The 25,449-nt window shown below is 50.5% G+C and overlaps 1 protein-coding gene across 2 annotated transcripts in view; it reads right to left on the bottom strand.

Moving 5' to 3' along the window:
* PRDM16 (PR/SET domain 16) overlaps positions 1-25,449 on the bottom strand; it is a 297,820-nt gene that overhangs the window by 43,858 nt on the left and 228,513 nt on the right. For both annotated transcript variants that reach the window (XM_032131673.1, XM_032131674.1), the window contains exons 4-5: positions 10,279-10,413; positions 1,232-1,334 (exon numbers count right to left, since the gene is read on the bottom strand). In XM_032131673.1, coding sequence (XP_031987564.1) covers positions 1,232-1,334; positions 10,279-10,413 — 238 coding nt within the window. The remainder of the gene's footprint in view (positions 1-1,231; positions 1,335-10,278; positions 10,414-25,449) is intronic.

The raw sequence follows: 25,449 nt of genomic DNA, 5'->3' as shown, positions 1-25,449 counted from the left end.
TAAGGAGTCAAATATTTAATGTTGGCCTGGCATAATTTGACAGCAATTATGCAGCAAAAGCACTAGACGTTACCAGGAAGATCCAGATAAATGTTCCATAATGACAGAGATGGAAAACAAGGAGCACTTTTTGCTTGTTCACATAAAAGCCTGTTAGAAACTGAAACGCAGAACAGCGGTGAGTTTTCATTCAGATTTCTCCTTGACATCAAAAAAAAAAAAGGTACAGAAATTATTCATCTCTGAGTGTTGGTCTTGAGGAAATAATTAACTTTTTTTGGGGAGGGAGAGCAGTGAAAAAATAATCCCAAACTTGATATGAGTGAGGGAGTAAATACCACACTGCACCCCCAGCTCGTCAGCAAATGAGATTCCAGCAGCAAAAATCCTCAACTATTTCCAGAAATATTTGAAACTAATTGTTCACATCCTTTTAAAGGATTTCACTGCAAATTCGAATCAGAAATTATATTCATGTACAGGTAAAAGAAATGTATTGTGGGATGCCCAGAGAGAACTCCAAATTTATAAATTAATTTTGTGGAGTGTTATTTCCAACTAATAGTTTAAAAACACCTGGTAAACGAGGATGTATTTGTAGAAATAAATCACTGAATAATGATGTTGGGCACATCCTTCCTTGTTTTCCTCAGAGATCAGTTTCCTGCTCAGTGTCTGTAGTGTCAGAGAATAGGATGAATATGGGAAAAAGCATCCTAAAGGAGGAAAATCAGTGCTGGGAGCACTCTCAGATTTCCAGAACACCCCGTGTGTGTGTCCTGCTACCTGCTCACAGCTGTGGCAGTGATGAGGATGTCTTTATTCCAGCAATAATAATTTTAGTGAGGACTCTTCTACTCCCTGTCTGCATCCCCCTTTTCCAGATTCCCTAAATCTCTGCAGAGCGGTGTTTTCCCAGCCTTGGGATGCTTTGGCCATTGTTATTACACCCAAAGGCACCTGGCAATCCTGGGGGTGGAAAAGGCTCCTCTGATCATATCCAAACCCACAAAGAGAAGGAAATGAATCTGCTTGAGGCTGATAAAAACTCACTATAACAGACTGAGACAGCCGCTGCCACCAGGGGAAGAGTGGAAATGAGCACAAAATCCAGACAGCGACAGAAGGGGAGGTCCTGGCCCAGGTTTTGCCCCAGTTCTGCCCTGCCTGAGGGGCTCAGCACTGTCAGGGGCACTGCAGAGAGGAGCAGAAGCTCCTGTGGAGGCCTTACCTTCCATGCTGGGTGCCATGTTCCCGAGGGAATAACCTCCTTCCTTCAGGCACACCAGGAGCTCTTCTCCCGGCTCGATCTCTTTAATAACTTTATAATAGACCTGGGAATGAGGAACAGAAATGGAGAGGCACGTTAAATATGCAGAGGCTTGAGTTCTGTATTGTAACCAATAACTCAGATTTCTCCCGGCTAATAGGGGAGGCTGTCCCTTGATTTGGGATAATTGCTGCTCGGAGCTTGTTCTCCTGCTTTTATTTGACTCTTTGGGTGTCAGAGTTTCACAGGGCTTGGACAATAAAAAAAATTATTTTGGGCAACAGCCTCTCTCCCTAAAATTACACAAAACCTCCCCGTTGTTTGCCCTTCCTCCTAAAAGCTCAGAGTGTTTGTCACAGGGAAGGGAGGATTAAACTGATGGAATTGCCACGTTTAAGGCTCTGCTCTTGGAGCCAAAATTGGCCTCATGATTAGAGATGAATTATCACATCTCCACGGAGTTATTTTGTTGATTATTCTCCCCATCAGCCTTGACCTGACCCCTAACCACAGACCTGAACCTCTCCAGGTGAGCAGTTTATCCACATTCTGAGCTCCTGTCTGAGCACAGACCCTGGACCATCCAAAATGTCCCCAGCACAGCTCTGTTCACCTCCTGGACCTTTGTCACTGCACCAGGAGAAAGCCCCAAAACAGAAACAGGATTCAGACAAGGAGAGCCCACGCACCTCATCATCACTGTTCTACCCCCCAACCTCACAGAAACCAGGGCAGCAGGGCCAGTGACACCAGGGTCACACCTGAGTGGGCCCCAATGGCCTCATTCCCTCCCCTGGACCTGCTCCAGGGCTCCGTGTCTCTTGTGCTGAGGAGATTCAGTGTCTTCCATATGTTTTCCTACTTTTTGGAGTACACTGGACCCTGTCCTAACACAACACCCTGAGAATCCACCTGATAACAGTTATTACAGTTATTACCTTCCAGGTTTTAGCACTGCATTTAACAGCAATCCAAAAAATTCTTTTTCGGGGTAAAAACCATATTTCACCCAGAACAATCCCTGAAGTTCACCGCCACTCCATCTCTGCCAGCCTGTGTTTATGGGGCAGAAAGACACGCAGCTCCTAAATTCCTGCCTGGCTTGCATTAATTGTGTCACCACGATGCATTTTTCCTCCCTCCCTGGCACGGAGCACGAGGCCTTGGCAGATGCGTGCCCCAGGCCCGGAGGGAGCAGCAGCTGCCCGGGATGCTCCCAAATTTGTCCTCCCTGTCCCGGAGTTGCCACTCCGAAGTCCGCTCGGAGCTGCAGCTGCGGGGAGATGTGATCACAGGGAGAGGGATGAGATTCCAGGGACAGGCGGCTGCAGGGACAGGGGACAATGCTCCCAGAGCTGCAGGGACACGGGACATCCCTCACAGAGCTGCAGGGACAAGGGACATCCTCCCCCAGAAGCTGCAGGGACACGGGACATCCCTCACAGAGTGTAGGGACAGGGGACATCTCTCCCAGAGCTGCACGGACAGGGGACATCCTCCCCCAGAAGCTGCAGGGACACGGGACATCCTCCCAGAGCTGCAGGGACAGGGGACAACGCCCCCAGAGCTGCAGGGACAGGGGACACCGCTCCCAGAGCTGCAGGGACAGGGGACACCGCTCCCAGAGCTGCAGGGACGGGGGACACCGCTCCCAGAGCTGCAGGGACAGGGGACAACGCTCCCAGAGCTGCAGGGACAGGGGACAACGCTCCCAGAGCTGCAGGGACACGGGACATCCCTCCCAGAGCTGCAGGGACGGGGGACACCGCTCCCAGAGCTGCAGGGACAGCGGACATCGCTCCCAGAGCTGCAGGGACAGGGGACATCGCTCCCAGAGCTGCAGGGACAGCGGACATCGCTCCCAGAGCTGCAGGGACAGGGGACACCGCTCCCAGAGCTGCAGGGACAGCGGACATCGCTCCCAGAGCTGCAGGGACAGGGGACATCCCTTCCAGAGCTGCAGGGACACGGGACATCGCCCCCAGAGCTGCAGGGACAGGGGACATCTCTCGCAGAGCTGCAGGGACAGGGGACATCTGTCCCAGAGCTGCAGGGACACGGGACATCGCCCCCAGAGCCACCACGCGGTGCGGCGGGGACCGTGGAGCGCGGTTACCGCTCAGAACCTTCCCTCCACACCGAGCTCGGGAAGATCCCGACGAATCGCCCCGCGTTACACCGAGCACCAAGACGGGCCGAGATCCGCCCCGGTCACCGCACTGGTCAGGCAGGAGCACCCGCAGGTCCACGAGCGGAGCCGTTCCCCATCCCGCGGGATAATTAACGCGCTCCGCCGCCCCCGCCGCTGCCCGGCGCCTCCCGATCCCGCTCCGGCGGGGACGGGCGAGGGCTCTCCCACAGCCGTACCGGGGCTCCCACCTCTCCCCGGACACACCGAGCAAAAGTTGCCCCTCCCGCAGCTGCCGGGACTGGGATGGGGATGGGGACCGGGATGGGGACCGGGATGGGGATCGGGGCCGGGAGCGCTGCCCCCGCCCGCCCCAGCAGGTGGCAGACGCCGCCCGCCACCGGCCCCGCCACGGCCGCAGGGACCCCGCCGGTCCCTCGGTGCCGGTCCCGGGCGATGCGAACGGGACGGGCCGGGCCCGTCGGGACGAACCGGGCCGGGCTGGGTTCCCCTGACCTGCTCGCTCCTGTCCCGCGGCCGCTGCGCTCCTCCGGTGCCGGCGGCCCGGCCGGTGGCGGGGAGGGCAGGGAAGGGAAGAGGAGGGAACGGGAGGGGAGGGAAGGGAAGGAGGGCAGCCGGGCCGTGTCTCTGCAGCAGCTCCAAGGCCGGGGCAGACGGAGTCACAGCCGCCCCCATGAACGGGGTGTCGCGGTCCCCGCGTGCTGTGACACGGCCCGTACCGGGGTACAGCCCTTACCGGGAGCTCCGGTACAGCCCTAACCGAGTGCTGTGACACACAGCTCTCACCAGGGTACAGCCCTCACGGAGCAGCCGGTACAGCCCTTACCGGGAGCTCCGGTACATCCCTTCCTCAGCACCCGGCTCAGCCCTTTTCGGGAGCTCCAGTGCGTCCCGGTCCTCACGGGCTGTTTGCTGTCCCCGGCTGCCTCCCTCCGTCCCTCCCTCCCCGCCCCAGCACAGCCGCCACCTCCCCACAGCCTCCCTGAGAACTCACCCAAAAGTCGGTGCCTGAGCACCGGCACCCGGCACTGCCCGGGCATCTCTCACTGAGAGTTTCAAAGCAGGGACGGTCGCAAACACAAAGGTTTGGAATGGGAAATGAAATCCGATTTCTGGCCATTGGCAAAATACCCAAAACTGCCCAGAAACCCGTCCCTGCTCCTGCCGGAATCCTTGGTGTGATTCCACCCCCGTTTTCCACTGCAAACGGTTCTCCCAGTGCAGACACATCTGTCCTCATCCTGCACCCAGCTGAGAGTCCACAAAAGGGACCTGGTGCCGTGGGCAGGATCTGGGCATCTCCCTGGACCTGCACAGCTCCAAACCCCTCAGCTGGAAGCCCTGAGCAGCACGAGGCTGACACGGGACACCTGTGCACAGGTGAGAACAGTTCTGAGAGACCCCTGCTCCGCCCAGCCTGGGGAGGTCATTCCTGGGGGGTTCCACTGCAAAATAAAAAGCCGTCTAAAATGCTCCTTTCTCTCGTTATCTTTCTCATTTGCACTTCAGTGCTCCTCCCTGCTTGTTCTACAAAAAAAGCTTTTCCCAGGACCAAACCGCGCTGAAGTTAATGGGAAAAGCGCCTGAAAAAAGCCCCTAAAGGAAGCCCAGGAGTGAGCCCAGAGCTCGGGGCTGACTTGGAAAAACAGAGCTTGGGATGGGCCAAGCGAAAATAAAATAAAATAAATAGAATTACTATTAACAGACATTTCTCTTGCAGCTGGCAACCCAAACCTGTCTAAAACATCAGCCATGGTCTAAAAGGTCCATCAAGTTCAGAGTCACAAATTTTACAGGGGAAAAATCCCTCAGAATTCCCCTGCCAAGGGCTGACACTGCCCCAGTCTCACCCTTTAACTCCTTTTCCTCTCCTGGTTGTTCTCAGAACAAAGCAGATCCTTGTATTTAAAAACATCCCTCCAGAAATATAGGACAGGCTCCTTTAATGATCAGGGAAAAATTGCTGGAGTCACATTAGTTTCATCAAACATTTCATTATAATAATTAACTTCACCTCTCAGCCGTGCTACTGATGGTCTGGGCTCATCAAAGCCTTTTTTTTTTTTTATTTGCCGTGCACTGAAAAAGCTCAGATTTACAAATGCAACAAAAGATTTACATTCACCAATCAATTCTGTTTGTTTACAGAGAAGTTGCACACTTGATCAGTTCGTGTTTGCCACCACAGCATGGGCAGCTCTCCAAATTACCAGCTTTGTTTTCCACTAAATAGTTAACAGTAGGGTTTGGTAGTACTGAGAACACTCCTTGTCTTGATTTTTATCAGAATTATTCTGGGCATGGGGTGTTGAAGAAAGAAAAAATTAAAGGAAAGTTAAAAAAACCCCAAAAAACAAACAAAAAAACCCAAACCAACAACAGAAATAAACAAACAAACAAAAAAAGGAAAGTAGAAATCATCCAGAGGAATCCTTTTCCAGCCTGGGTTGATGCAGGGAGCTACTGTTGATGTGAACTTGTGGCAGCAGAAATCTGCCTCTGGCTGTCTCCGTTTGCTGCTAAAACAGAACAATTTGGTGCAATCACCGAAATATCGGCCCTGCAGAACCACAGCAACCACGCTCTGGGGCTGCTCTCACTCAGAGCTCAGAACCACCTCCTCTTTCCACTGAGGAAAAGAGTTCTGGAGCAGACAGAGCCTGGGGATGAGGTTTAACCATTCCCAGAGTCACGGCCAGGGATGGAGATGGAACACAGTGAGCGGGAAAAGTCCACCCTAGAATTACCTCATTAATTAGGGCCCTTCCTAAGAACATGCCCCATTTCCCTGCTCCAGGGATTTATCTGAGCTCCCACACGTTTGTACTTCAGGGGGAAAAGAGCATTAAAGGGGGAGAAAGCAGCTGCTGTGTTCACCTAAAGATCAAAAACCCACCCTCAAACACATCAGCTGCAGCAGACGAGCTCAAAAACCCAAAACCAGCCTGAAAAAAAGGTTCTTTGTGTCCTTATCTCACCAATAATTCACTCCAGGGGCAGCCCAGTGAGGATTTGTCCCTCCTGCTCCCTCAGAGCTGTCCGTGTGTCCAGCTCTGGACACGGAAAAGTTCAGCCTGGGGAATGTCCAGCCAGGACAGGGCTGCACGTTTTGCTTTTGTTCCCGTGTTTTCCTCCTTTGGAATTGCCTCCCCTTTGTTTCCACTCAGTCACATTGCTTCTGATTTCCTCTTTTTAAGGCTCTGTGTGAATCCTGACCGCAGTTACCGAAGCTGTGTAAAATACACCCAAAATTCTGCATTGCACACACACCTCACACTGGCTGATTAAGCAGAGGCCTGATTTTTTCTATCTCCTGTTACTCCTTTTTTTCCCCCCACCCAACACCTGCGCCCCAACTAAAAGCAGCAGCTGTCACCCTGATTATTATTAATACATAATAATTATATTAATGGCAATTAATAGAATTGCCCATGGCCATTAATGTAATTATTATATATTATAAATATGTTATTACATAGATTCTGTTTAGTATTTCAGACTCCTGAAATCCTCAAGTATTTTCCTTTTTAAGGCAGGAGTAGCAACAGGAAAAAAGAAACCATTTCCCTTTTAGTAAAAGATATCATTTATCCACATTTTTTTCCAGTCCTCCTTCAGAACCACAATTATCTCTAACAATCAAGGATCTTCTTTTCAAATACCTCTCCAGCACGAATAAATATAAAGAAAACTGGCTAATCTTATTCTACATATGAAAATTGGCTTCATATTTGAAAAGCAGTGAATGAAATGTCTCAACCTTCTAAACAGAGAAATAAATTCATTTTATATACATTACAATCTGTTAAGGAGTGGGGGAAAAAAATCACGGAGTGGTGCAGATTTTGCTGCCAATTTCCTCACTAAAAATCCAGGAAAATTCACAGTGCATTCCTGGGACTGCTCCTGGATTAAAGAAGAACAGAAGGGGACACATACACTCAAAGCACCATCTCCCCATGTTAAAAACGGTCATTTTTTTCCTGAAAAGAAAATTATTTTGATGAAAATTTCATCCTGGCCCTTATCTCCACGGTGCTGCTTGCTTATTTAGAGGGCAATCATTTATTGCACAAGATTTTCTTTTCTGTGGGTGCTTATGAGCAACCCCAAACCTTTTCCTTCTGCCTGAAGGGGAAAGATCAAACTTTCCTCCTGCTTTGGGGTAGGGAAAAATGAGGCCTCTGGTGAAATAAATGAAGTTAAACCTAGCAGTGCCAGGAGACAGCAGGAGGTAGGAACCAGTACTGCTTAATCACTCTGGAAATGGCTTTAGGATTCACTCTGGGAAGGGTTTGGGATGTCTCCTGAGACCTCTCCCTTTGGGAACCTCTCCCTTTGGAGCTCTCCCTGCTTGGATCCCTCCCCTCTGACCTGCAGGGTTCCCTCAGAAGAATCTCCCCTAAAACGAGCAGCCTGTGGGGCTCAGTGCACAGCAAACAAAGCTGGAAGTCAACACAAATTCAGTTTTCTAAATTTATCCCAGTGGGAAAATGAGGGGATTGATTTTTAAAGCCCAGGGCGGCCCTGGCCAGGAAAACACCCAGATGTGAGAGCCCAGCTCAGCTTCAGCTGCTCAGGCTCAGGAAGAACGCGCAACATCCCTCTTTTATTGGCACACAACTCCCAATGACACCAGCCAACCCAGAAGGAATAAAGTCTGAAGACATTTTGTACCCTGCAACTTGTCTAACTGCAGTGCCTTTACCATTGTGCGCCACTCTTGCTGTGGGGTTTGGCAGTCTGGTGTTTCCAAGGACAGTTTTCCAAGGACCAGGATGAAAAATTTCAATCTTCAGCCTAGAAATTTTATGCTGAGTCTCCGAGAGCTCAAATGCTCTTGCATTGCTGGGGTTTGTATCCAAAAGGCACCTTGGCCACTTGGGAATTACGAATACACTGAGTTTGAGGAAAGCCCAGAGCAGCTGGAAACACCCTAAAAAGCCCTTCACAGCCCCAAATCTGCCTCCTGTCTGCTGAGCAAGACAATATTTCTCATTTAAGGTCGGTCTGAACAGTAACATCTATTTGGGTTGTACTCGATTGGAGGTTTGCGAAGATCACAGTGTGAATTGCTCATTTTCAATCTGGTTTTGGGTTTAAGCCTTGATGAGCTTTGCAAACATCATCAAAATCCTATTAATTCCATATAAACCCCCTCGCAGGGACTGCTTTACCAGCGCTGCTCTAACCTGCCTGGCAGGTTTCAACTTTCTCCTCAGCAGATCCCAAACCCTCTCCCACTCTCACTCTTAAAAACAGACAACATCTGAATTTCCACCCCGGGATCGCCCTCCCCACCCTCTCTGCCTGCAATTTCCATGCTTCCCATTTCCAGGGCTGGTTTCCAGCTGTCCCAGTGGGGTTTGGTGCCATAAGATGGGTTTCACATGATTTTCTCCACCACCAGAGGAATCAGGAACTGGATCATCAGTCAGGGACTGGATCCTGAGTTTGGGACAGGATCTTGAGTCAGGGACTGGATCCTGAGTCAGGGACTGGATCACAAATCAGGGACAGGATCACCAGTCAGGGACTGAATCCCAAATCAGGGACTGGATCCTGAGTCAGGGACTGGATCCTGAATCAGGGACTGGATCATCAGTCAGGGACAGGATCACGAGTCAGGGACAGGATCATCAGTCAGGGACAGGATCACAAATCAGGGACAGGATCATGAATCAGGGACTGGATCACGAGTCAGGGACAGGATCCTGAGTCAGGGACTGGATTATCAGTCAGGGACAGGATCTTGAGTCAGGGACTGGATCCTGAGTCAGGGACAGGATCTTGAGTCAGGGACTGGATCCTGAGTCAGGGACAGGATCCTGAGTCAGGGACAGGATCACCAGTCAGGAACAGGATCCTGAGTCAGGGACTGGATCCTGAGTTTGGGACAGGATCTTGAGTCAGGGACAGGATCTTGAGTCAGGGACTGGATCCTGAGTCAGGGACAGGATCACCAGTCAGGGACAGGATCACCAGTCAGGGACAGGATCCTGAGTCAGGGACAGGATCACAAATCAGGGACTGGATCACAAATCAGGGGCTGGATCACAAATCAGGGACAGGATCACAAATCGGGGGCTGGATCACCAGTCAGGGACAGGATCACCAGTCAGGGACTGGATCTTGAGTCAGGGACTGGATCTTGAGTCAGGGACAGGATCATCAGTCAGGGACAGGATCACGAATCAGGGACTGGATCACGAGTCAGGGACAGGATCCTGAGTCAGGGACAGGATCACCAGTCAGGAACAGGATCCTGAGTCAGGGACTGGATCCTGAGTCAGGGACAGGATCTTGAGTCAGGGACTGGATCCTGAGTCAGGGACAGGATCCTGAGTCAGGGACAGGATCACCAGTCAGGGACAGGATCACAAATCAGGGGCTGGATCACAAATCAGGGACAGGATCACAAATCAGGGGCTGGATCACCAGTCAGGGACAGGATCACCAGTCAGGGACTGGATCTTGAGTCAGGGACTGGATCCTGAGTCAGGGACAGGATCACAAATCAGGGGCTGGATCACCAGTCAGGGACAGGATCACCAGTCAGGGACTGGATCCTGAGTCAGGGACAGGATCACAAATCAGGGGCTGGATCTTGGGTCAGGGACAGGATCACCAGTCAGGGACTGGATCTTGGGTCAGGGACAGGATCACCAATCAGGGACTGGATCACGAATCAGGAACTGCATCCTGAGTCAAGGACAGCACCATAAATCTGGAAGTCTGAGCCCATCCCAGGGCTGATCCACCCCTCCCCTGGATGCTGCCACTGCCCAGCAGCCCCTGCCCAAGCCCCCCGGCCGTGTTGGGGTGCGAGGGGAGCCCGGCAGCCCTGCAGGGCGGTTACCTGCTCGTTGATGTGGCACACTGCCAGGTTCTGCTCGTCGCAGGAGCACGACACTCGGATGTACTTCAGCCAGTTCCCGGCCCCGCCCTGGCCGCCGTCGCCACAGAACTTCTCAGTGCCCAGGGCATCGGGAATCTGCGGGACAACGGGACAGGAGAGGGGTCAGCTGGGGCCAGATGGCAGCCACGGAGGGGAGAAAGGGAGGAAAAGGGTTTGCAGGGCTGAACTCCAAACATGAAAGAGAAAAGAGAAAGGTGGGTGATTTCTATAGTTAATAAAAAGACCTATGACAAGAATAACGTCGGCTCTCAGCTGTTATCTGAAGGTCCTGGCTGGCAGAACCTCCAAAGACACAGAGAGTGATCCATGAGCAAAAGGTTCAGGACTATTCTGGAAAACACAGCTCAAGTAATCAAAGCAGGGAACTCCTCCAAACTGCACTGATTTTAATGACAACGTCCTCGACTGCTCCATCTTCACATCATCTTTTCATCCTTTCCTGCAGGATTGTTTTTAACTACAAACCTTCCAACGAGCTTTCAAGCCAGGTCACTCTCCACAGAGCTGTGAGGTTCTGTTTTAAAGAACTCTCTACCAAGTGCACTACTTTCATTTATCTGAGTACAGCCTGGGAAACACAGCGGCCACGTCTGTGTGGCTGAAGGTGAGATACGACTTGGCTGCTGTGCAAAAGAGGAATCCTTCAAAATAAAACCCCTCAGATACTTAAAAGTCCAGGTGTGAGGGGGAAAAAGGGTTAATTAAGGGGTGGCAGTCCAAAGAAAGTTGCTGGTTTGCCAGGAAGAGACTTTTCCTCTCTTAAGAGTTTGGTGAAGGAACGAGAGGAGATGCTCAGCATTCCAGAACAACCTTTGGGATGACCCAGTTTGTAATTCACTCAAAAAAGCACATTTAAAAAATGACACAGGACATGCCAAAACCAAGGAAAAGCCCTTTGAGTCCCAGCATAGCAAGGCTCTGCTCTGCTCCTAAGTGGGCCTCCCTGCACCAGAAACTCCTTTTTTTCCTTAGATTCAGATTTCCCTCTATCCCGACCAGCCCCTGTGTCAGTGCAAATTACTTCAGTCATCAAAAGCTCTTAACATGCTTTTACCAGCAATTAATTCTCTCAGAATCTCGTGGGACATGATAATACTTTCCCATCTATTTCAAGACACAGAAAAAAGAAAAAGGTGGGAAAACAAAGGAGAGGAAAAATTAAAGCCCAGCAATGACAGCAACAAGTTGAGCCTAAGGCTGAGCTGAGAAACCTCAGGGGACAGGTCCAGTTCAGACTCTGGCTCCCGGCTCTGAACTCCTGCGAGGACCAGGACCTGCCAGCACCACCAGAGAAGCTCCCAGCTCCCTGCACTGGTCCCAGCAGATATTTCCTGGTCTCATCCCCACCACCAACTCTTCCTTCTGCAGCTCCTTGTCTGACAAAGGGATGAGGGAAAATCCCACCTTTAGTACTGGGCTTCTTTCTTCCTATTCAGAATGTGGTGCTGGGAGTCACTGAAATGCTGCATTTTCTCCCAGAACGTGTTTGGGACAGAACTGGAAGGAGAAACAGCCTGGCTGTGCTCAGTTTCTTCATCCCCTGCCTGGGAACACTCAGGGTCATTCTCTCATCCCTAACTAGACCCTGGCACTTTCTAGACACCCTTGGTCACCTCCTGGCAGCACCAAAGGTCTGAGGTGGGGCATTGATGGCACAGGAAGACAAATCTGTGTTGTTTGGACTTCTGAGGAAAAAAAAACCCCAACAATAAAAACCTGTTCGTAACGTGGCTGAAGCAGTGCTGAGTTGAATCAAGCTAAAGTATCAATAACTTCTGATTTATCTCAGGGAGCTCTGGGAACACCGAGGCTGCCTAAAGCTGGTGAGATTAAAGTGCTTCTCTCAGCCTTACTGACCCCAAATTGAGTAGCCCAGCCAAGCCAGCCCCTTGAGTGGGGACACACCCAGACACCAAGTGACTGCAGCTCCCAGGGAAACTGTTGGAAAACCAAATGAGACGAATCATTGATGCTCAGCTGGTCTGAAGCCTCTGAAGAGTTTGGGCACAGCTTGTAGTGGCTTGAGGAGCACAAACCTCCCAGTGCCATTAATTCCTACAGCAGCAATTGGTGACGTTCAGTGGCCCTGGGAACACAAGATGGCAAATCCAGGACACACAGATAAGATTTTGAATTCACAGCTGTATCTTACAGATGTTCTCTTTCATCTTCTAGGATTGCTTGGGAGGACACTTAGAGACACTGAATGGCCTAGGATGGAAGGGACCTTAAGGACCATTTCGTTCCAACCCCCTGCCCTGGGCAGAGAGCTGGGGGAAAGCCCAGAATTCAGCTCAAATTCATTTTGCAGGGTCCTGCTCGCCAGCTCTGCCTCAGGAGGAGGTTCTGCCGTAGCTCGAAATCACCTGAAACTCTGTGGTTTTATCTGCGTGGGCATTAAAACCCAAGCTGGGGGTGTGAAATCTGACAGATCAAAACGAGAGAAAGAGAGGTGCTATGAGAGCCTGAGAAGCTGAGCTGCTGTTCTCACACACACTCACTGCCCTCCACAAATAGAACGCGCCCCCAGGGCCCAAAGCCCAGCAATGGGGTCCCTGCACCCAGCCCTCCCTCATCCCTCTGCTGCCATCGAGCAGGACCCTTTGAAAATGCAATAAGCGGGGTGATCAGCTGGTCTCAGGGTGCTGCAGGACCAGTTCCAGAGCCAGGGGAGCTCCTGGGCCAGCTCAGCCCTCTGTGGCCAACACCTCTAATTAAAGACCAGGTTCACACGCTCGCACTCTTCGCTAATGGTCTCTATCAAAGTTATTTCACAGCTCAAAAGCACCGAGGAACACAGCAGCAATCACCCAGCGCTATCTGCAGTATCTGCTCGCTCTTCTGTCCAACGTTCACACACAGAATAATATTTTAAGTCTCTCTTTCACCCCCCAACCTGAGAAAGCTCTGGAAAAACAAACTGAAACCTTTTACCACATCTTCTTCCAGTTCAGACCAGAAGGAAATCAGAAATTTCCTCTGGCGAAATTCTGCAAACCAGCTGTTTACGAGTCTTTATCAGTGACCAAAAAAAAAAAGAAAAAAAACAACCCAAAAAACCATTTTCACTTTGAAAACACTCCTGGGATGCTCACACAGCACTGGGTTTTCTGTGTTCTTTGGAAGAGCCAAGAGATAACCTGTGCTCTAGGACAGGTAGAGAAGGAAAATGGGGGCAAATTAAAGATCCCAGATGGAAGCACAGAGGGATTCACCCCACTCCTGGAAGGCTCAGCTCCCCACAGCCACCCACCTGGGGATGCTCTCACCACAGCAGGCATCTCCAGCTCTATTAAATCTGTTTATTCACAGTTAAAACCAGAACAAAGTCCCTCCCTAGCCAGGATTCAGCAGCAACTTTAACCATAAAACCATCCATTCCTGTTTTCCCAGGCAGGTAAAGGCTGACAGCAGATATTTAGCACCAACAGCAAAAAAACCCCCCAGAGATGCCACAGAAAGACAAAACCCAACAGAAAATGATGTGTGATTATTAGCAGGACTCTGACTTGCTGGAGCTGACTTGGAATTTCTGCCTGTGCTCTGTGCTCAGGCTGGCTCTGTATCAGTGGAGAAGTCTCTCCCGAGGGTAATTTGGCTTAAAAGAAGTTGTCAGAGGGAAAGGAGAGGTGAAAAAAAAGGTGGGAAGATATGGGAGAGGAGAAAACAAAATCAAATCAATTTATAATTAGTAATTGGTGCTGGTTTTGCAAGTCTGTGACCATCACGGGCTGCTGTTGCAGGCGGTTTTGGGGAATGCACTTCACCTCCTTGATCCCTTTGGCTCTGAGGCACAGCATCCCTGCCCCACGGAGCTGGGCTCCCTGCAGGAACACGTTTTGTCCTTTTTATTCTGTCCCCAAGTTAAACCCCAGCAGTCTGGGACAGCCCCTGCTCTGGAGATGTGCTGGAAAAGCAGACTTTCCTCTGGCCTGCAGCCTGCGGACATGCTCAGAAAGTTAATTATTGTGGGAGCACTTCCTCTGGCCACTCTTCCCTTTTATCCTTCCCACCCCATCACGGATTTCTCCCTGCTTTTCTTTTCATCACTGAACACGCCAAAACTTCAGTTCATCTTCTCTCCCTCTGCTGCAGATGGTGAGTTCAGTCTTTATTTATTAACCCACGGCACCTCCCAGCACTTTTGTCTTCAAATCCAACAGCTCATCTAAGAATTCCCAAATCCCCTTCCCTTCCCTGCCAGTAACAGTGCCATGATTTCGTCTCGTGGAGCCCTTCCCTGACTCTCACAGGTCGTTCACAGAACTCTCCTTGCTCTGAAGTCCCCCATCCTCCTCCTCTCCAATCTATCCCCTCCAAACAAATGCACCTTCATGTTCCCTGGGATTACAGGGCTTTGACCGAGACACGGATTTGGGATGCAGAGCCAGAGCTCCGGCTGTGGCTGCGGTTCAGACCCATCCCCAGCCAGCCAAAAGGAAATTGTTGTCATGTTCCAGGGCTCACTTTGCAGCTTCATCTGCCGTCTGCCGAGCAGCGCTTGGGCTTTGGATCCAAAAAGCTCCTTGATCTCGCAGAGGCTCCGCTCCGTAATTTATGAACATCAGAAATGCTGAGTTATGGGGCAGAAGTTATGGAAAAATCCTCTCGAACGTTTACAATTTTTTTTGCACATCATTTGAGGTTTCCTGCCCCTCTAATTTGTGGGCTCTCTGTTGGGTTGTTTCTTTCACGTTTTAATGGGCAGCGTCCAAGGTTTGGCCCCGGCCGAGGTGTGCCGGGGGGCTGGAATGCCTGCGGATCTGTCGTCAGTTGGCTTAATGGATTCCTAGTGTGCATGGAGAAACGGAGCAACCAGGAGTTTGCCATCACTGACCCAGCGTCCTGTTGCTATAACATCCCTCCCCAGAAGCCCAGAGTGTAATAAACTTTCTCATCCCATGGTCGCAGGATCTGCCTCTGACAGCTTGGCTGATGTGCGCATTTTATTTGGCAGGAGTCGGAGATTTTTGCCTTTTTTTTCCCCCCCTTTTTTTGCTTTAATGACCCACGAGCTGATTTAGAGCAATAAACTGTTGCCATGAAGTTTTGTTGTGTTTCTTTTAAATAAAGGGGAGGGAGGGACTGCTGCAATTTATGACTTTCAGAAGTAACTGAAACAGAAAGTCCATTCTTGCCATGAAATGAAGAGAAAAAGACTTCATCCAGAGAAACACCTCTGTCAATGTGTAGACACGCAGCCTAGATGAACTCATAAATTCAGCACTCTGCCTGCAATTAAGCAGGCTTCCTGGTGACTTGACAAAGAGTTAATGAGAAACGTGTCAGACAAAAACAGGTCATAGCTCTGGAAAGCGCTGGGAAGAGCAGCTGAGCCAAACCCAAGTTGTCTGCTCAGGGCCACAGGAAAAGCTCGGAGTGTGCTCAGGGAGAGCTACTTTGAGTGATGTACAGTCAGCTTCTTGTCCGAATGGAAGGTCCTGGAAGGAGGTCCCAGCCCCAAACCCACCAGATAAAGAGAGAAGAGGCTGCAGAGCTCCCACCACCACCCTGCGTGAGATGGTCACACCCTCATCCTCAGCGTGACCCCAGGGACCTGGGCAGTGCAGGGGGTCAAGGCTCAAGTTCTAAGGGCTGGGAAATGGCTGCAGGATCACAGAGCTCAGTTCATCTCCCCGGCTCTCTGAGCAGGCTCCTGTCCTCAGGAGTCTCCTCACCATTCCTGTCCCATCCCCTCTGGAAACCTTCGGGTTTCCACCAGCTCTGGACAGAACCCCAGAATATCCCAACACTGGGAATGCTCAGAGGGGAGGAAAACAAATCTTTCTGGTTCTCCTCCTGTCAAACAAGCACGTTTCTGCTTCTTCCAAACTGAGCCAGGGCCGGGAGAACCACGAATGTGAGGAAACCCAGCTGGATTGCACGGGGCCAGCAGGATCGGGGAGGCCTGGCAGAGAATGCTGAGCCCAGTGACACGGCTGAGTTTGGTGACAGCGCCAAGCCTGGTGGCACTGCTGAACCCAATGACACTGTGGAGCCTGGTGACACAGCTGAGTTTGGTGACTGCTGAACCTGGTCACACTGCTGAGTTTGGTGACACTGCTGAGTTGGGTGACACTACTGAGTTTGGTGACTCTGCTGAGTTGGGTGACACTGCTGAGTTGGGTGACACTGCCGAGTTGGGTGACACTGCTGAGTCTGGTGACACTGTTGAGTCTGGTGACACTGCAGAGTTTGGTGACACTGCCGAGTTTGGTGACACTGCTGAGTCTGGTGACACTGTTGAGCTGGGTGACACTGCCGAGTTTGGTGACACTGCTGAGTCTGGTGACATGGCTGAGTTTGGTGACACTGCTGAACCTGGTGACACTGCTGAGTTGGGTGACACTGCTGAGCTGGGTGACTCTGCAGAGCCCAGTGACAGTGCTGAGTTTGCTGACACTGCCGACTTCGGTGACAGTGCTGAGCTCGGTGACACTGCCAGTCCTGGTCACACTGCTGAGCTTGGTGACACTGCCAGTCCTGGTGGCACTGCTGAGTTTGGTGATGCTGCCAGTCCTGGTGGCACTGCTGAGTTTGGTGATGCTGCCAGTCCTGGTCACACTGCTGAGCTTGGTGACACTGCCAGTCCTGGTGGCACTGCTGAGCTTGGTGACACTGCCAATCCTGGTGGCACTGCTGAGTTTGGTGATGCTGCAGAGCCCGGAGCCGCTGCTGGCTCGTGGGAGGCAGAGCGCTGCTACAGCCAATGGGAGAGAGGCTGATTCAGGTTTTTCAAAGGCTGGATGTTTTTGAACTTTCACTCCCACCCAAGCCACACGTCTGGAGTGGGAATTTTCCACTGGTGTGTGCATTTCTGAGCTGCTGCTGGGCTGCTGCATCCTCTGGCTTCATGAAGGGTCTGGAGGAAAAGCATCCCAGGGAAGGCTGGTCCTGGGACATAGTTCTGTCACAAGAAATAACCTTCTCATTCTTTTTTCCCACCACATCTAAAGCACACGAGGAATCACATGAAAAAAGGCTGTTTTCTCCCAAAAGTCCCTGTCCAGGTTCCAAGCAGAGGAGCCTGGATGGCTCACACGAGCTTGGGAAGCGAGGCTGGATTTCTGGAGAGCGTTTGAATCCAGCGGAGCCTTTTGAAGGGCTGCCCACTGTTAACTACTCCTTTCTCCCACACCAGCACAGTGAGTATTTCCCAAGTGTCTGCTCTGCATCAGGATAAAAAGGTCTGGAAAAAGCTGCAGTGTCACTGCTGTGTCCTTCAGGCACCGCAGATTCGCTCCAGCTGAAGGAACATCAGACCTGACCCTACACTCAAAGCCTCAGGAAGAACCAACAGCAGCAAGAATCACACAGGACATCATTTACATTAAATTTACATTTACACTCATGAAATACAATCTCCAGGAAAGCATCTCCTGCTCTCCACAGCAGAGAGGCACCATGGATACGCGGCAGAGCAATGGGGCAAAGAGGGGAAGCCAAGAAATCTTGAGAAAAATCCACCCTGGCTCTGCTTTCCCTCCCCTGTCCCTGTAACTCCTTGTACTCCCATGCTGGAGGTGCAGTTTTGCTACTCAGAAGACACCCTGAGTAGCACGGGATGTCACAGAAGGTGCTGCCAGCGCCGATTCCTGTCGATGCATGAAAGCAATCCCACCCCTCTCCTCCTCTCTGAGGGCAATCAGCTCCACTTGCACAGCAACATCTCATCACCACACAGAAAAACACCGAGTAAAGATGTCAAAACAGAAGACGACTTCCAAGCTGATGGCAGGCATTTATCTCAACAAAAGCTCATTTTTCACCAGTAACGTAATTCATACCACACTGATTTAAATTAAACAGTAAACCATAAAAAACCGTGCTCGAATCAAGTCCCAGGGCTGCCTCAGATATTGTACACACGAGGCAAGGAAGGGATTTTGAGTTCTTTGTAATATACACACACAAAGGCTTTGAAGTTTTCCTCTGCACCGAAAGAGTTCAGGACATCCCGCTTTTGTATCCTACAGCACTTCGGCTCATCCCAAAAGAATTGTAATTGTAAAGTTCTAAAAGCTAAATAGATGAGAAAAAATGGGAACTTGGGAGAAATCTTCCTCTGATAAACAAAAAGACAGAGGCTGTCACAGGCAGGGGAGGGTTTGGAGTCTCAGGACATTTCAGTGCATTAGGGAGAGGGAGCAGCAGCAGGAGGTGCAGCAGTGCCGAGCTCCCAGGCCTGCTCCAAGGGGTTAAAACAGACAAAAATCACTTGTATCCCAGAGCTTTTGTGGTGATCCAAAATGCTTTAGGGTCTGATTCCTCTGCTGCTATTTCCAAAGAAAGATGTGGGCTAAAATGGCTCCCTAATGAGCGGGTGCCAATTAGCCCAGGGGGAGGAAGAGCAGGGCAGCTCTCCTGGCAGAAGGGAGTGGGCACAGAAGCTGAACAGAACTTTATTGTATGAAGATGGGAACATTTTCCGAGGGTAATTTCTCCAAGAGTCCTCTCAGCACTGAGGCACAGCTGCTTCCCTTATCCCTACCCAAAAGGTGCTTCTGCCACAAGGAAAACACAGCCAACCTTAACAATAAATTCTGATCAGCTTCTCGAGGTGCACCCCGGGAGTTCCACTGGATCAGGACGGACAGAGGGAGCTGCTGCTTGCTTTAAATCATTTCTTATTACTCCAGCCTGGGTTTAGTAACATTTTGGGAACGGAGCTGTGGAACACCACGAATGTGGAGGCCTCTCCGGAGTGATTTATGGGCAGCACTCAGTGCCAAACCCATCTGCTGCATTTCACACTCTGGCCAAAAAAGTAGCAGAGCCTTCAACTGCCCATTCCTGGTGCTGACATCAGCTCCAGAACACCAGCCTGGCAAAGGTCACAGCAGGAGAAAACCCCCAGGAAATGACATTGTCTTATGGCCTCTTCTGAGCCTCCTCCTTGGGAAGAATCCGGAACCCTGGCAAATCTGCTCCCTTCCCCTGCAAACACTCTGGGATTACACTGGGTGATTAAAAATACGTGAAACAATTTCCAACAACAGTTACCCAGGTGCCCCAGCAAGAGGTGAATGAATTCAGAGAGCTGAGGGGCTTCAAATAGCCCCCACTTTTCCTTTAATTAATAGATTTTGGGGATATATGGCCCAAGTTCAGGTAACAGGGGGACACAGATAACGAAGCCCGTGCCCTGTGGTGTATTTGATGGACACATCTGGGTGTTTCACTCCTGAAAACTAAGAGTGTTATTCTTAAAGCTCGATACCGGGAGTTACCCTGCAGCCTGGTTCTGATGGTTGGGCCATGTTTGGACACCTCAGCACAGCACAAATCAAACTTTCTCTTGGGGAATGAAAGTTACTGGGAATCAGAAGTGCAGGGAACTGAAGTTACTGGCAAGGTACGGTTTAAGCAGTGCAACAACACCAAGGTGTTAAATGTCTGGAGAGGCTGGAAAGGATGTGAGCTTTTATTCCATGTGTGACCAGTGCCAGCTGCACCCATGCAACAAAAACCACCGTGTTGGTCTCACTTCTGTCTTCTCACAGAGCTTCTGCACCCTGCCTTTGGTGCTGCTCAAACAAGGACTGATGGGTACCACCACACAACAGCGAGACACAACCACGGAAAGAAGGGAATCACCATCAAAAAGCTGCCAGAGGTGTGGTTCAGAGTGGCAAGGCAAGCCCTGAGACACACAGGTATCACACTCTGCTAGCACTGAATTTAGAAGGTTAATAGAGGATGGGACCAGAGAGTTTAAAGGGCTTCTACCCAAGCTGAGAGCACTTTTTCTTTAGCACCTGCTTGACTTCTTTTGTCTTCTCTTGTGGTCTTGTCTCTCCTAGGACTAGCCTTGGAAGAGACCCAAAGCTGTGGCTGTTGGTCCTCATACCTCTTTAGAGGCATAATTAATTAACTTGGGTTTTAGGCTAGCTAAAGCCACCACAGCTTTGATTGAGTTCTTGCCCTGAGGCTCCTGGCCGGTTCGGTCAAAGAGCTCGGTCAAAGAGCTCTCGATCCTGGTGCCCGGGCTTTTTCTAATCTTATTTTACAATTTTATTTTTGTACTGTTCCTGATTAAATCTTTGTTAAATAAATTACCTTTTTATGGTAATTTCAAGAGTTGTTGTTTTTTTTATAACAGGAATCACCATCAAAAAGCTGCCAGAGGTGTGGTTCAGACTGGCAAGGCAAGCCCTGAGACACACAGGTATCACACTCTGCTAGCACTAAATCTAGAAGGTTAACAGAGGATGATTATCCCTCCTTCCTTTCTCCATCAGCATGGATAACCACAACCCAGCAATCTAGGACCACTCACCTGAATGTGTCCACCTCTCCTCATGTTGGCTTGAAAAGCCTTCAATTTACAGGCCCAAGGGGCGCGTGCTCCCATGGTTTAACCATGACCTGACACTTTCAGAACAGAGATTTACCAAAAAAAAAAAAAAAAAAGAGGAAAAAAAACCCCCAAACCCCAAAAAGCAGCCCCAGCAGGGCTGTGCCTTCCCCCACAAGCACAGCTGCACCCCGGCTGCCCTGACACAGGAAACCCCCCCAGAGGGCCGTGCTGGGACGGGGAAGCCGAGTCCTCGTAACCTTTCTTATCAGCAGCGGGGCCGGCAGCTGCTTGGCAGCCCCGTTCTCGTGCTCTTTAGGTGTGAAATAGATGAGTTTGTGAGCTGGGCTGGAACTGAGAAAGAGAATGAGAGGATATTTGAGGTTCCCCTGCCAGCAGCGGATCGGAAACAGCAGCAGCAGCCCCCTCTTTGAGGAGCTCGGAAAACAAAGCAGCCCAAGAGAGATTTCCTCTCGCCACACTCCCAATGTGCTGCTCACCCCTCAGAGAGCTGAGATGTGTGATCTCTTTAGGGTGATGTTTACCAAAAACATGACCCAGAGAAGGTGCTAAATGAGGCACCGAGGCCTGTGGGCCTGTCCCAGGCTCCCACCACTGCCCTACGTCATGCACGAGAGCTGCCTGCTGGTTTATCTTATAAATATCATCAAACGTGAGGGCAAGAGGCCTTCCCAGCACAAAGGCAGGGCTGAGCCTTCCTGAGAGAAATTTCGGGGATGCTCAGGCAGTGTGGGCAGGGCAGGAGGGGCTCAGAGGATCAACCATCAGCTGCTGCCCTTGCCTTGGGCTGCTGGAAGGACAACAAGGTCCTGGGATGAGGGAGCTGTTCCAAAGTTAAGAATTCCCTCTGCTGTGGGTTTGTGAAGCATCCAGGTTTATCCCGGCCCTTTGCCTTTGGATGTTGGCTGAAGAGTGAGAGCAAGGCAGATCCTCAGGGCGCTTCCAGAGAATCTGCTCCAGGGCTGGTTTGCCTCCTGAGGGACGTGAAGATTATTCACATGATCGAAATCTTGAGCAAGAACTTCTTCAGTTTGTTGCTGTTACACACAGTTTGTTTTCAATGTGAGCATCACTGAAATCAGAACTGGTGACAACAGGGTGGACATTTTGCCTCAAGTTTGCTTCTACATGAGAAAAGAAGGTTTTGGAGTCAGTTCCCACCTAAAGATATAAAAGTCTTTTACAGAAGGGGAGTTCTCCCCCCCAGCCCGACAGCTGCCTGTGGTTTTAGCAGCAATCTCACTCTCAGACACACAAAGAAAATGTGCAAAGTGTTCTGCCCTCAGATTTATGCAGTGAATATGATTCTTTACCCCCCAACACAGTGACTCATACTTCTAAAGAAATTCTAGGGTGCTCATTTCCCACCAAAATCTCAGAGCTAATAATTTTCTGCCCATTGGTTGGTGAGACATCCATGAGAGGTTCACAAAGCTTCAAGCCAAACCTTGTTCCTCCTTTCCAAATTATGACAAGGAGGGACTGATTAAATGATTTCCCCCTGCAGCTCTGACCCCTCTGCAGCTGAAAGCAAAGCAGTATCTTGTCTGACATCACCAAAACAGCTGAAATCTCAGCCATAAGGAAGTACAAGGGTAAAACTGCACGGTCCCAAGTGCCGCCAGGGTGAACTTTACCCCAAGCCAATTCACCTACTTATGAAATGATACATCCCAGGGTATTGATTCTAATGATAAATCTGCCCTTTGAATGTGCTGAGAAACAACATTTCAAAATCTCCAGCTCGGGTCTGATCCCATCTCTGGGTCAAAAGACAGCTCCGCAGAGTGGTGGTGTCGAGGTAAGGGCTCGGCTGGAGCCACAGGAGAGCGTAGAGTGAGAGGGACCCCGATGCCTCTGCTCAGGTTGTTTAGTGAGGCAATGCCAGCACATCTGGTTCTCTGACAGCAGGGCTCAAAACAAACCTGATCTGACACTCCAGATAGCTCACACTGCCCCAGCAGGGGCAGGTTTGAGTTAGGGAGATGCTGATAAGCTCCACACAGAATTCCTTATCTTCCACGGACACCTGTGCCCAGCCCGAGACACAGCACCCAGCAGCTCCAGCCAGCACTCTGCCCCCTGATGCACGTCCTGACCTGGCAGGAGAAGACCTCTGCTCCTTTTAATTCAGGCTGTTTTGAAGCCAAGTGGGAAGGACAAAAAATATACCAGCATCTGCCTTTGGAGCTAATTTCTCACCTCTCAGAAAGCCAGACTTCCACCCAAAGGTGGAGCTGGGGATGGCAAATATTTGCTTTATACATCAGGATTCCCTGGGCAGGAAAAGGGAACCCTCCTCCTTCCTGGGGCACTCTGGTCTTTAAGGTCCTGTCTAACCCAAACCAATCCAGGGTTATTTTCTCAGTCAACTCTCAGTTACAATAAATGTAAGGGTGGTTTTGTTTCTTCAAACCAAATACTCTTGGGAAAAAATCAGACCTGAGGTATTTAGAAGGTTCACCTGATAATAATCTCAAAGACTTCCTCCTCAACAGATGAAAACACTTTTTTTTTGGTGACAGATTTCTTCTTATTTTGAAGTTTAAAATCCTCAGTTACAGAACACAAGACTTAAGAAATCCCTTTCAACCCCACTAAAAAGCATTAATTTAATGCTAAGTAGAAATTATCACATTTTTAAGCAGTGCTTCAGCATCCGAAACAAACCAACGTGGTGAGGACATTGTCCCCATTCCCTTCACAAAAACTCACACAAAAGTTGAAGCAACTGCCCAAGCCTTGAAATGCTGCTGAAACAGTTTCTTGTGCTCTAATCCTGCAGCTTTTCAACCAATCCATGGGATAAATGATTGCTGCCTGTATCTGGCAGCCCTGGGAGTTCCCCGAGGATGAACATAAATTCAATTATACCAAATTAAATGGGAACATACATAAGCCACGTAACATTTTAATTGGGGGTGATTCTTCACTTTTTTTGGAAGAACTCTACAATAGCTGAGTCCACAAAGATGATAGACACATCTGCTTTCTCCCTGGAGCTGCCTGCTTTTATTAATTACCCTGCAGAGATATATTTATATTGATGTAGTCAGTGTGTGAACAAAACCTCATGGACAAAACATGGTTTAATTAAAGGAGGAAAATGTGGTTTACGGGTGCTGAGAAAATCTGGTCTTTAGAGTCAGTAAAAGTTTCATAAGCGATTAGATAAAAATAAATCCTAGGGAAACATTTGCACCAAACATGTCGTTAAATAGCATAAAAAGAATTCCTGACTCCATAATCCATTGGCTGCACCTGGGGGTGAGTTCAGACAACTCCAGCTCTCTCGTTCTCTTTTCCCTTGCTCTGATTAACAAATCTGCCTCTGCTGCCCCAAGCTGCTCCCTCCCTGCGCTCCTGTGTCAGTGTCAACCTCCCAAAATTAGGCAAAGGCAGGACCAAGCTATGCCCTGTCCCACTCTGCCTCGTGATGCCCAGCAGCAGCACAGTCACTGCTGGACTGGGGAAGGAGTGAACAGGAGCAGAGGCTCTGCCAGAGCTTTTCCCTGCCTGCTTCAAGAGCCGAAAGAAGACTCTGCCTGTAAACGACCCAGAAATGTTGGCAAACCGCTTTGCAACGCCGCCGCTGGTGGCACTCAGGCGTGTACCAAGCACACCTGGCTGTGCCAGCGCGGGCCGCGCTCTGTGTCCAGCAGCAGACACCGAACGCGGTGCTGAAGGGAAGAGTTTCACCCCGTCCCTGCCCCGGGGAGGCAGAGAACAAGGCAGGGGAGCCCGGAGCAGCGGGAGGGCCCCCGGAGCTCCCCCGCCCCGGCACAACGCGCTCTTTGTGGCCGACGATGCTCCTGCGAGAGACGCTGCCTCAGCCCAAAGCCCGGCCAGAGATGGAGATCTCACACGCTAATAAATAAAAATAAATATCTGACCTCAAGTAAAAGATCCTTCGTTTGACACTCCTGATCATTTTTTATACTTCAAGCTCAGTTTTTACTGGACGGGATCCAGCCATCCTATGGAAATGGAACAGTCTTTTTCTTTAGGTGAACAAAAGTCCTTTTCTAGTCCTGAGGGCCGGCGAGTTTATCCAAATATTCTCAGTTTACTACTAGCCGCTCTTGGAGCCGATACACTCAGTACAAGCACACTTTGTATCTGCGGGGCAGCGCCAGGACAGGGCTCAGCTCAGGGGCCACGGACTGCCCCGCGGAGCCCCTGCCCTCCTCATCCTCCCCCTCTTCCTCCTCATCCTCCTCATCCTCCCCCTTGTGGTCTTTATCCTCCCCCTCGCCTTCCTCATTCTTCCTCTGCCCAGCCTCACTCTCCCCCCGTCCTCCTCATCCTCCCCCTGCTCTCCTCATCCTCCCCTTTTTCCTCTTCATCCTCTCCCATGACCTCCTCATCCTCTCCCTTTTCTTCTTCATCTTCCCCCTTTTCCTCTTCATCCACCCCCCCCCCCCCCCGCTCTCCTCATCCTTTCCCTTGTCGTCCTCCTCTCCCCCCTGCTCTCCTCATGGCCCTCCCTGTCCTCTTCATCCTCCCCCCGCCCTCCTCCTCCTCCTCCTCCTCCTCCTCCTCCTCCTCCTCCCCGGCGTTGCTGCCCACATCTGATAGCGCCGCGGAAAGAAACCACAGAGACAGCGCAGCGCCTCCTCCTCTGCTGCCATCTCCCCGGGAAGAATGTTTGGGAATGCTAAACGGTCTTTTCCATGTTTCTACATCAGTTCTTATTTTGGCTGAGCTCGTCCAGCGGCTGCCAAGTGCATGAAGTAATGAGAAAGCTTCGGGAGAGGGGCTGACTTCACTCCAGCAGCGCTGCAAACACACCC

Source organism: Corvus moneduloides, chromosome 22, assembly GCF_009650955.1.
Source record: "Corvus moneduloides isolate bCorMon1 chromosome 22, bCorMon1.pri, whole genome shotgun sequence".
Classification (NCBI taxonomy): domain Eukaryota; kingdom Metazoa; phylum Chordata; class Aves; order Passeriformes; family Corvidae; genus Corvus; species Corvus moneduloides.
Note: the sequence above shows the minus strand (reverse complement) of the source record. Positions and strands in the feature narration are given on the sequence as shown.